General features: G+C 33.2%; 1 protein-coding gene across 1 annotated transcript; it reads left to right on the top strand.

The window, feature by feature from the left end:
* Nucleotides 1-292: 292 nt before the first annotated feature.
* LOC149790806 (histidine N-acetyltransferase-like) lies at nucleotides 293-9547 on the top strand. Its single transcript, XM_089971448.1, has 4 exons — nucleotides 293-456; nucleotides 3368-3534; nucleotides 3760-3993; nucleotides 8266-9547. The coding sequence occupies exons 2-4, from the start codon at nucleotides 3379-3381 to the stop codon at nucleotides 8806-8808; spliced, it is 933 nt and encodes a 310-aa protein (XP_089827574.1). The 5' UTR covers nucleotides 293-456; nucleotides 3368-3378; the 3' UTR covers nucleotides 8809-9547.
* The last annotated feature ends 4040 nt before the right edge of the window (nucleotides 9548-13587 follow it).

Here is a 13587-nt window from a genome sequence, read left to right on the forward strand (position 1 = left end):
TACTTCACGTATGATCGAAACATATATAAACAATCTAAAACACAATTCAAACTAAGCACGAGCATAATTATTGATCAATTACATGTTAACGGTAGAAAATAGGACATCACATTCAATTGGAGCACATTTACACAATCTTAAGTTTAATTAAAACATTGCGTGACGAAACATACAATATGTATATCTCTTTACTGTGCAGAACTAAAATGGAGAGAAACACGATTAGGCCCTTTATGAACGGTTCTGATTCAGTATGTTAGTGCTCTCAGCCTGTTCCTGGTTCATGATTTAATATCAGACAGATCTTTAAGAATTCACTGAACCAACGAATGACCGCTTTATAATAATTTCTCGTATATATACTGTACTTATTGTCAATTATTACTTCAGACAGCAAGGTCATTGCCAGGTGATTCCATAATTAGAAGTTCGTGATAACGTGCTATCATCAGCAAGGTATGTAAATAATAATACTCGGATTATAAATAATTTTTAATTCCATATGTCTGCTCGAATTTAATTTAATGTTCCCCATCTCTGATCCTGTTGATATAATTGTGCAAAATATTTGCCAAAAATCTGTAAATGCTAGGTCACCAAAAATTAATACAATATTTTTAAAATACGGTATCGTTGCATTTATATAATTATTTCACTTGTGTGAAAACAAGTGAATATTAATATCATTTACTCACGGTTGATTTACGTAAGTTAATAAATTTGTGACAGCAGAATCAGCAACATGCTGTTTGAACGATCATATTTTAAGAAACCTTTTTCATATGGCTTAATAATTTATTTATTTTCTGTTTTAAAAATTCACAACACTCATGTTCCATACTTTATTTTTGACTATACCTTTGAGTGCATTCGCAGAAATAACTTTTCGTTTCGTTTTCCTCTTGTATGTTTTAAAGAATTTGTTCGCTTCCTCGCCAGCAATGTAATATTGCGTGCTTCCAGTGCACTATTGATTTTATTTTTTATTTTTCTAATGACACGAATACACGTTATACAATTAATATTACCCTTGTCTGCCTAACGGACAGCGAGTCCATCGATCCGACTCGTAATATCTGCTGCCTGGAAAAAAGTTGTCTCTTCAGTCAGTTTGCAGTACTTTGTACAGCAGCATGTATAATTATAACAATTTCGTGCAGGTTGTACCCATGATCACTTGTCTTTGTTCAAAATAAATCGTAATTGTTTTTAAATCCAGATAATTTCTCTATACCTCGGAAAACACACGACAATCACACAACAATTGTGGTTTGGCTTTTGTATAACTATGCAAACTTGTAGCATACGCATACTTAATTGTAGGCTATTCAGTGATAAGGATGGGAATGAACACGACTGCAAATAATGATTTTCACAAAGTGGATTATGTTATTGACTCTACTCAGTTGTTTCCATTTTTATTAAACGTTGCTATTAATAACAGAGACGAATCATCTAATTTTCTAATCAACAGTAGCCTAGCAATTGCTGATAAATTAAATAATTGTAGTAAAATCGATCAGATTATAAATGATTATGTTTATAATGAATATGTCAGTGCAGGTGGCTTTAGCTATGACTAAAAGAAAGGTAATGATAATGATGGCCATATTGTTGGACTGAAAGGCACAAATGTGAAATCCTTTCCCCAACGTTTCAAGAAGAACATTATGGAACATGTTCAGTTTATAACTCATGTATTATACCTAAATATCAGCGATTGAGTAAAAAATGTTTTGGTCTTTATATAAGGAAGCATTGTGTTGAAACCAAGGCACCGAAAGTCCCGGTTTTACCTTAGGGTTTGCATTCACCAAACAGCGGTAATTTAAACTTTAAAGCAAAGGTAGGTTTACAAACCAAATTATGCATCTAGACGCAAACGTTTCCAGTAAATACACGTTCAAAAGCTTTTGTCAATGGAAAAGGTCATTACATGAAAGGTTAATAGGAGATACTTTTTTACAATCAAGAAATGACCCTAACAATTATGGCAAGTGTTAAAAGAAAAATACTATAGCAGAGTAAAGGGCTGTGAATAAAAAATAACAACGAACAACTGGTTTAATTATTTCTTTTCCTTATTAATGTCGAACAAACCTCAGGATATGAATGACGAGAAGGGTACTGCAATAAATGTGAATGACAATTTCAAACTGAATAAACCGATTTCAAAATCAAGAATTATTTGATACATTTCGCCATTTGAAAAATAAAACTCTATGTTCAAAGAAGATAATATCATTTCTTACTAGTTGACCTTATCAAGCATTGTTTCATTTCTGAATGTGCTCTTGGATCTTTGAAACCTGTAAATTTCTAAATGATTGGTCAATTTTTTTATATACCTGATATTAAGAATGGCAGCATGAAGGGACCGAACATTTACAGGGGAGTTTATCTGATGAATGTACTGGCAAATTATTCACATCTATTTTGACCAAACGGTTTTATTGATATAATAATCTAAAGTAACAATCTAATAGATCAATATCAGCCTGGCTTTAGAAAACGCTACTATAATATATTCAGTCTGCATGCAATTATTCAGAAGTATATATTTAAATCTGGTACAGAACGGTATTGATGGAAATATTTGACAACTTTCAAAAATATATAAATTTTTGTTTAAAACGGTGTGAGTTACGTATGTTCTAAAGTGGCCTGCTCTTGCCGTTGTTTTTATAGAAATTTAGCAGCTTTCACCTGACAGGTTAGTGTGATGTTTTATGTTGTATGTATCCGTATGCATTTTGTGAAATGCACTTTATTTCATCATAATGTACGGCCACTTATCTTTCTAATCATGAAATTAGTTTGTGTTACTATGGTTCTAATCAAATTTCAAATCCATATTTGACTATTTGTAAAAGAAATATATATCGTCAGATTGTATACAAATTCCAAAGAGAGACTATATACTTTATGTAACTTGAATGTAAATTATTTTTTACTATACTAGAGCATATATAATTTGTGGTTTCAGGTCCGCTTTTTTCTTTATTACTCTGATTACAAATGTGTCACTCACCCATAACGATATATAGAAATTGAACCCCGCAACAAGTATTTATATTGATCATTTTATACCGAAATATTGTATTAGACTTTCTTACATTATTAGAGGACCTAACCTGCGCTTTAAATTTAAATTACAGGGAAATCTCTGATATGTAATAATCGTCCTGCGAAACATTTTGGCAGCACTGGCTATCAGTCCAAAAACTGTATGAACTTGTGATTACGTTGAGCATTTTAAAATATCTGCTTTCTAAATAAATATATGTTTTTTATTAAAGTCTAATTGCCATTTTATATGAACGCAAATGTCATTACATATAACCATCGTATAGCTTTCTATGTTTAGGTTCATTCAACATGGAGATACGAAAAGCAACCACAACAGACAAGGATGCCGTTTTGGCGCTGAATAAAAATATTTACGGTGGACTGGACTATCTCCCGTCCTACTACGATGAGTTCCTGAAAAATCCTGTGGCAATGCCGTTTGTAATCACACTCGATGGAGAAATTGTGATTCTCTCTCTCTCTCTCTCTCTCTCTCGTCTCTCTCTCGTCATGCAAATAAAGATATATACCAATAAAAGTTCATCATGATTATATCTGTTGTTTGGATGGCTAAATTGTTTTCACATGAAAATGTGTTTTCGTTGTGTACCTGCCAGCAGCTTGGTGTTGCCAAACTTCGAAATCTTCATTTGGTCTAAACATATATGCACGATCGCATTTATTTTTCAGATAGGATATTTGTGTGCGTTTGTGGTAGACGACGGAGAGACAATTGTTCACAGGGCTGGAAGAATAAGCCCAAAGTTTGAAGGAAAGGGATATTACAAAGTTCTTAACCAGCACGTTACCAAAAATGTAATGGAAACATATAATCTGAAAACAAGAGCAATGAACATCGGTACTGTGAATCTCAAAGCGCTAACTGGTTCATTTAAGGAGACCAATACTTTGATTGCAACAAGGGTAAGTGTCACTCTCACAAATTAATTCAAAATTGCATTGAGTTGTACTGACATTCCTAATGAAATAAATATATTCAATATCAATATTCCGAATTCTCAACATAAGTAGAAAAGACTGTTAAGGTGTAACATGTATGTGACCTTAGAAAACTAGAAACTGCATATTAATGGAAGAAAAAATATGGCCTGCTGCACTTGACCCTTCAATGTGCTAATATAATGTTAAAAATATTTATGTGATGCCTTGCATATAATTTATAGAATATACATATCTTAAATCGTCTCCTAGCAAATATTTGATATTAAGTAAAACTGTTTTGTGTCGGAAGCTTCCAAGTATATTTAAAATTATTTAACTCTGCGGTTTCGATGCAAATAAGCTTATGAACTAAGTGTGATATAATCTTTCATGGTAAACGAATGATACTTGTTAGATATTTTGCTCTATGTTTCATGTGTTGTCTATTTGCATTATTTTTAGCATCCTCCTTTTGCAACACTTTTTAAACATGCAAGGAGCTTCTTGATTGATTGATTGATTGATTGATATTTTTACGGTGCACCATCACTGTTAGGCTATTTAGCGCCACACAAAATGTTATATGAGTGATTATTTAAAAATGATAAAAGGTTTAATATCGACCAGTGATATCAAAACCAAATATATGATGTCTTTATTACTTTTCTTAGGATATTATTTCAAGACCAAATTTTAACATTAACTTATCCCTTATTTGCCATCAATATTTATTTCAAGGTTTACAAAAACAAATTATAAAGGCGTTTCCACTAAATATGTAAATTTCAGTACATTCGAAACAGATGGCAAACTTTGACCCATGCTACTCGGTTTTATCTGCTCTCTAATTAAAACATTATTTGCCATCAATATTTATTAAAAGGTTTACAAAAACAAATTAAAAAGGCGTTTCCACTAAATATGTAAATTTCAGTACATTCGAAACAGATGGCAAACTTTGACCCATGCTACTCGGTTTTATCTGCTCTCTAATTAAAACATTCCAAGACTAGCTCAAGTAAACCCGTACAGCTAGGTAAGAAATCTCCTAAAATCTATTAAAAAAAATAATGATTTAACGCCTGTTCGCATCAACAATTATTTTAACCCATTTAATAAACAAACCTATATATGTTGATAGGATAAGAAAGAAACATGATGACACCTTCACAGAAAGGCCTCATCAATTTAGCACATCTTTTCTCCTACTCTTGATTATAGAAATTGCATGCTTCTTTTCTTCCATACAATAAATTATTAACTTATCTTTCATTTAGAGATTTTTGTCATTTCTGTGAAAGGAATTTTATTACGCAGGTAGTATTTGAAAAAAGGCATACCCCAATTATATATGCCAATTACTTCAGCTTCCAATCAAAGTAAAACCAATAATCTTATGTCTTGCTATGTTGATGTTTCATAGTCATATCCCACAAGACTATCGTTTCCATCAGCAATCGTTCCACTGTTTGTCTGCTTTATGTTTCTTTACTTAATATATCAAATTCCTCCATATCCCTCCCTATACGTGGTCTAATAATTCTGTTATGCTTAAGAGCATTAGAAAAGTTACTAAACTTTGTGTGAAATTGTTTTTGGTTTTTTTAGGTTATGTGCTTGTTCTTTGGTTCAATGCTTGATCACATTGCTTTCTTTTATGAAAGACCACATGACAGTTATATATTAATGCTACATGGCCATCTCCAATACATTCACTATTCTAATTTATTTGATATTGCATAACATGCGGCCAGTTTTAATTCATATTTCCAAAGTTTCATATCTTACTGTGCCATATATATCCTCAGCAAATCACCAGTATGGATTGGAAACTACACTTAAATCAAGCTGCTTAGTGGCTAATATACAAAACTATCATTTTCTGTATAGTATAACATTAGAGAGAGCTACCATTGCTCTGTGAGCTCTCACACTAAACCTGGCTGAAGGGTAAGGAATGCTCCTAGTTTGTTTTGTTTCTTAAATCCAGTTTCCATGATTTCTTTGTATAAAGGTTTGGATGTCTATGTTGGCTTTATTGCGATGGTTATTTGTGTGTGGTAATGAAAGTGAGTATGAACTGGAGAGTTAAGCGAAACCGTTTAAAATAATTGTAAACCTGGTAATACAGTCTCAATGTGCTTTTGCAGGAAGGTTCCATTTCGGGCTTTTGATTTGGCATACAAAAGCTGGTATGATTATTCAATTTCGGCAAGCTTTCTTAAAATGTAATTGGATGAAAACCCCTTTTTATTGCGACGTTTAATAAATTCGTTGATAATGTTGAAAAACTGGTATAGGATAAAGGTTAATACGTTTTAGAATATTGTTATTTACACCCATATCCAAATAATCAGGTAATGAACTAATATATATATATATATATATATATATATATATATATATATATATATATATATATATATATATTGGTTGTTGTTGTTGTTGTGGGGTTTAACGCAATTTTTCAGCACACGATAGGCTATATATGGCGGCCAGTATTAATGGTGAAGGAAGAACCCGGGAAAACCCCAGAAAGAACCACCGACCCACGAAAAGCTACTGGCATGCTTTCTCACATACCTACATTGGCTGAATCTGAGACTCCAACCGGCGCAGACAGAGGTGAGATGGCAGTGATCCGTAACGGAGAACGCTTTAGACCACTCGGCCACTCGGGGCCCCTATATATATATATATATATATATATATATATATATATATATATATATATATATATATATATATATATATATATAAACACGCAGAAAGCAGAGCCTTAGAAATGGTTCAACCTTGCACTCTGGAAAAGATTATTAAAGCATCTAAAGAGAAATAGGCCCACTGACTGGTTGCACACTATGCATAAGAAATATCACCATGAGATCACAGAGAGAACATTAATGCATTTATTTTCCTGTAAGGTATGGACTGCTGCAAAACATGTAATAAAGTACAATCACGGCCATCTTGCAAAGTAAGACACAATGTTTAAACATCGTCCAAATAGTAACGTGTGATACTCACCAGCAGCAATGTTTTGGTTATGAAACACTATTGCTGACAGACGTGGCATTTATCAAATCATGTTATTATTAAATTGTACTTTGTTCCAGGACCATAGTGCAGGAAATCTTTTGCAGTTGTTTCAGGCATAAAAACACAAAACCAGCTGTTGGTAATTCGGACAAAACCCTAAACTCGAATTAGATCCTAGTATATTCATAGGGTAATTATTACGAATCTTTAGGAGATAAATTTTTTTCTCAAGTCTCTTGTTCCTAATTCGACATAGAATGCACAAAAATAAATAATACATTTTCTATGAATCATTGAGGACAACACTTTTCCCATATTGTGTTAGCTGTGTGGCTGTTGAGTCTAAACCACAACAGGGCATTTGAAATTTATATACGTCTGTCATTTATTAACTACTGAAAATTAAACCATATGTTTGGGTGATTCTGTTTTAAATGTCGACAACTCTGCACAGTCCATTACAGATTATGCACTGGTCAAAATAAATATATATGCACTTTGTCATTAATATCTGTGGTTGGAATAAATGTTTTATTTTATTTTGCCTTATTTTGGGCCTGAGGGTTTCTTGAGACTTCTGAGTTCAGATTCAACATGTATACATATATATATTGAAACTGAGTAAAATGTAATATATTCTTCCATCCAGTTTCACCAATCTCTCTGTTATGTATTTTTTTATCTAGCTAACTACTTTTTTTAGTTTGTAACTGATAATCTCAAGTTTTAAAACAAATTTGAGTTTTACATAGCAAAGCTTTCTATGCTTCCTGAAATATTTTATTGATTTGGATTTAAACGCCATTTGTCATCAAGCATATGACATACATGGTGGCCAGTATATCTGGGGGATGAAAAACCACAGAAAGCTACTTGCATGTTTTCTAAAGTACCCATGTGGGGACAAACCGAAGCTTCTAACCCCCCACGGAAAGAAATTAAATTTCAGTGATATGTAAAGGCGAGCGCCTTCGACCACCCGGCAACCCGGTGCCGCATGAAATGCCTTTATTAAAGATTCTAGAATGTTGACGTAAACATGTTTAATATAACCGCCTAAGGTAAGTTGAAAGCATACTTTCCTTCTCTGCTCTGCTGTTTCGTATATATTTTGGAAGTGTGGTAGGTATTTAGTTAATTATGTATTTATTTATTAAGTGATATCACGCATAAAGTAATCTGCATCATCAATGTTGAATTCCTCTTTTATGCCAGGACTTGGTCAAGTACGTGGTGTTACCGTCTTACCTCAACGAATACTTGGATCTGCTTGACACCTTTTCTCACAAGAATGTATCTGTCTATGACGTGCAAGCATATTTTGATATAGAGGTCGTGAGAAAATACCTGTTTCCTGAAGACAGAATAATCGTTGAATGGGTCCCATATCGATTGCTTTCTTCGAATCTCGCCCTGCTGGATAAAAAGAACACAGTCTGTGTTTCTGACGTCAAGGTTGATGATGAAATTGTTTCAGGTCTACTATCAATAGCAACATTCTATAAGGCGTCCCGGCCCGGATATGCTTACTTGTTGGAACTCTACGGGACTGATATGAACAGCGTGCACTACCACATCTTATCTCATTTACGGTTTATAGCCACAACGATAGATGATTTAGTGTATGTAATAGTTTTCGTTAACAGACAATGTCAAAAAGAACAATTCTTTGATGACTTTGCTGAATACGGACTTGTCAGATGGACTGATCCAGATTATAAAACATCTTTACAATGTTTGTACGAAAGCAATTTGTGACAAGTGTGCATTTGGAGTCTAAATGTAGCAGAAATCGTGTAAACAAATCAGACAAAAAAGAAAATAATTAATGAAATATGATGCAAATATTTAACATTTAGGTAAAAGTTACATACGATATGCTTGTTTAGGGGATTTCGTTTGGACAATTTGATGTGATCAATATTTTACGTCTTGTAAGATGAGGAAGGATTCATGTAGAGGAACGCTCCAGACTAAAAGTGCATGAATACATGGTGTTCAGTATTGGTTCGTGGAAATTAATGTATATGCGTATGATGTGTATACGTGTTTGAAAATCAGACACCTTTCTTGGTTCGTATAGTTTGTTGTCCATCATTATTTTCTTCCCTTGTATTTTTCATTGTCCCTTTGTATCTCCATGTGTTTCATACTGTGTAACTTTTTCTGCATTTTTGACACTAACCATGTTTAAAGACATGATGTTCAAATGTATTTTGATAAAGTATATGAGCCGTGTGAAAAAAAGTTAATAGAAAAATTTTAGGTGATAAAGCTGTAAATTGATAGAGCTGGTTAATAAGCGTATTCGTATACAGTTTAAATGTACGTAGCAAAATATGTGTTTATTATGTCTACGTAGCGATGGGCTTTGACATTGTTATATCGACGGCAACGTTTTCTGTATAATTGGGGTTAATGCGTATGAATACATATAAGCATATTTGTATTCTATTAAAATGCAAATGTGTGTACTTTGAAGAAAATGATATGAATGTTTACCTCTTGTATCATTAATTCCGTTTTGCTTCTAAAAAAACCTACGTAAGCAAGATCATGACATTAGTTTATTATTAAAATTAATTATTTTAATTGATTACGTTAACACTAAGTTATGTGATAAGCAGAAAGGGAAAACAATATATTGCATCATCCGCAATATACTGCGTATAAACATGTACTGGCGTAATGATTACAACAATAGCAGTTGACTTGACAGTCGCTTCAACTCCTTACACTCCTATCGTACGTTTGAAACTAAAGGGACACTTTCAAATGCAATTGTTACCCAAACAGTAAGGACCTCCTTGGTTGACTTATGCGTACGACGATGACACTCAAACACCTCACACCTATTTACTCGTCGATTTAAAACCCACCATACCCTATTATTTCCGATTTTCTACCCATGTGGTATGTAGAATGAGGGCTAGTGGTTTACTCTTTCCCCTCGGCTTAAACAAATATAAAAACCTTCTTGTCTGTCTCACAAATCATCAATACGACTTCCTTTCAATATCATATTCCGGCCAAACTGATTCGTGTCCCAGCACGGTATCAGTCGCAAAACAGTTATCTACAAATGCGTGCCCATGTGTTAGAAGCCAGTCTCAAAAACGTTTTACGATCGTTTACGCTGAAAGTACTTCAATTACTTTAAAGCATCATTCGCATCGCTCATCATGTTGACATGCCGGCAATTTGAGTTCGATCAGTCACTCGATCATATGATGAAATTTGTATTAGTGGTGTAACGGAACGGCTAATTGCATTTTACCTACATTTTGTTATTCTAAATCTACCAGAAAATGTATCATTCAAATATCATTCTCAATTTCATTTGTTTAATAATTAATTCGATTGTTATATTTAACATATGGGGACTAGTGTTGTTCCAATCTATGTCTTTGCTTAAATCGCTGCTATTCCATACATTATGTTAATAATTACTCGATCTAAGCAACAACACCAGGGTCGATCATCTCACAGATAAAGAAAGCATTATAAGAGGTGGAGGATCATATTAAAAGAAAATAAACAAAAGAGAACTCGGATGGTGACATTTAGTATTTATGTAGACATTGTATACTATATCCTTGTGTAGGGGATTTCGTCTTTACAACTTGATAAGATAAATATATTACGTCTTAGACAGATGATGAGGAGGGGTTCATGTAAAGGAGCTCTCCTGAGTAAATGTGCTTGAATACATGGTGATCAGTTTTGGTACATGGAAATTAATGTACATGTGGATGATGTTTCTACTTGTTTGCAAATCAAACACCTTCCTTGAATCGTAAAGTTTGTTGCAAATCATTATTTGCTTTCCGTTTATATTTCAGAGTAGCTTTGTATCTCCAAGTGGTTCATATTTTATAACTTTCCTGCATTTTGTACATTAATCGTTTATAACAACTTGATGTTCATGTGTTTTGATAAAGTATTTGAACCATGTTTAAAAAATTGCATCGAACATATTTCAAGTAATAAGGCTGCCGTTTGATACAACTATTGTATAAGCATATTCGAATGCAGTTTATATGTATGCAACAATATAGATGGTGATTATATCTAGATAGCGACGTCACTTTTTTTATCAATTACATTGTTTTCTGTGTAACTGGGTTCATACGTACGACTACATATAAGCACAAATTTGTTCTATTGAAATGTGAATGTGTATATTTCTATAAAAATGATGTAAATGTTTACTATCTGTAGCATTGATTCCGTTTTGTTTCTCAAAGAAAGTATGCAAACTAAATACTTTTGCTTGTATTTAAATTAATGTTTTTTTTTTGGATTGCTTTATCGATTTGTTACATGATAAATAGACAGGGACAAAAAATATTGTATCGTGTGTTATATGCTGCGAACATGCAATCATAGCGTAATCACATTACTACAACAATGGTATGTGTCTGACAACCGCTTCTACTCCTTACAGTTATGTTGTAGTTTGAAAATGTAACCAATATAAACTCCCTATAAGTGAAATGGATATTTTCGTGCTAGCATTCAGACATATACAAGAGAGCGGATGCGACAGTACTAAAGATTGTATCCTACTCGAGTCAATTATTCCAAAACATTAATTAGAGTAGGATATATGAAAACCTGGCAGCCATCTATATGTATTGTCTGAAATTGTTTATAGAGGGATTAACTGATCCAATATTGGGCTTACACTAAGTAACATGAACATATAAATTCTTTAGGTCACTAAAGCTAATATGATATAGAATAAATCAGTTTCGGAACAACACAAAAACATAATTAATTCGTTACATTGTGTCTAAAGGTGCCGATTCGTTTGATATTCGTATAATACATTCTCGTGTTTCGAACATCATACTGCGGAAATGTTGCATTTGGAAACTGGAAATGGTGAATGTAGACTTTAAAGGCAGTGCTAGAAAAACGCAAGTATAAATTCCACATAATTTATGTCATCAATTCCAGTGAACGACTACCTTGTACGAAAATATTATCTTTTGAGGTGGCACACGATTGCCATTATAACTGAATGTAAATACATATATTTTTATTATCACTGTATGTATCATATCATGCATAAGCTATGGATTTGATTGTCATTTTTGTGATCCGACAAATGCATTGCTTCTTTTATTATTTCTGATTCTAATGAGATAAAGTTGACTTAGCTTTCATGAAGCGTGGGGATTCTTCATCCCACAAGGATGTTTTCATGAAGCGTGTCGATTCTTCATCCCGCAAGGATGTTTTCATTGTCAAGTGACTTCTCTAAGTTGTATCACATATCTTATAATTCATTTCATTTACATTGCAGAGATGCTCAAGAACATGTGAAAAGTGTAAATCATTGTCCAATGATAGTAATTGGAGAGATATGCTGGTTCAGTGACGATTTTTATCGAAACGATCAACAGCAAACTTAATATAAAAGTTCCAATATGGTGGGGCAATAAACCAGCCATATTGAAAAAAGCAGAGTCTTTTGAAGCGCTATAAATACATAACTATCATCAGCGCTTAATCACTGCACAAGTCAATATCGTATAACATGTATGCGACCTTAAGACAATGCAATGAGCTACAACAAAACTGTCATAGTTGATACAAAGTAAACTGGAGCTCTTTCCACGACGATGACACGGGAGTTCTAACCGTAAACCACTTCAAGTATTCTGTAATTTTGCAGTGTGTGCATAATTGAAATCATTTTTGATAACAGTTTAAAATAACACTGGAAATGTGTAGGTGTTTTTAAATTTTAGTTTTATTCCTCATATGATCAATCCCCGTACAACAACATTTCTACTACTTACATCAGTACCACCATCCCTAACGCCACTATATCTTCTGTTCCATCATGGTAAGCGACCTGTATACTATGTACAACTCATGAATGATTAACATTATTAATCCATTCAAGTGAAACGATAATGGAGGGTAGAAGTTAAAGACGTATATCAGAACCGAAACTCGGGAAAAACGGGGTAGTCTAACAATGTTCATACTATTTACAATCCATAGATGATCAAATCTCACTATCAGCACGTTGTCACAGATAAAGCCATATATATTTATATACAGTATCATATTCTTTGTTAGTATTTCCAAATGGTTTGTAAAAAATATTCTACCTTTGTGGTAAGACCTGAGGAAATACATCATGTGCATGATTGATCCAGAGTAAACGTTTAAAGCAGTGAATATAGAATACTGCGAGTCTCATGTTTAAGAAATATCATCTTGTAGATGACTGCTCTTAGATTCCAGCCTTGCGAGCTGTTCACTTTACATCCAGTAATAATTGTGTAGCTACAGCGATCAAATGAAAATGGTTCATGTTCAAGTCTATTATTGTGAAACAATTCACCCATATGCTGACTTGTTTTACAAAATGTCGTTAACACCTTTTCTGCTACTTATTTTCAGTCATCGACCCAGGTTCATTGAGACACAGAATTTAATAATCCAGCGCACAGAGGAAGAAGTTAAAAATAGATTTAATTTGAAAAAAGTATAGAGTTGATGTTATCTACACCTACA

The sequence above is a fragment of the Sinohyriopsis cumingii genome, chromosome 10, assembly GCF_028554795.1.
Source record: "Sinohyriopsis cumingii isolate HCF-2022 chromosome 10, ASM2855479v2, whole genome shotgun sequence".
Classification (NCBI taxonomy): Eukaryota; Metazoa; Mollusca; class Bivalvia; order Unionida; family Unionidae; genus Sinohyriopsis; species Sinohyriopsis cumingii.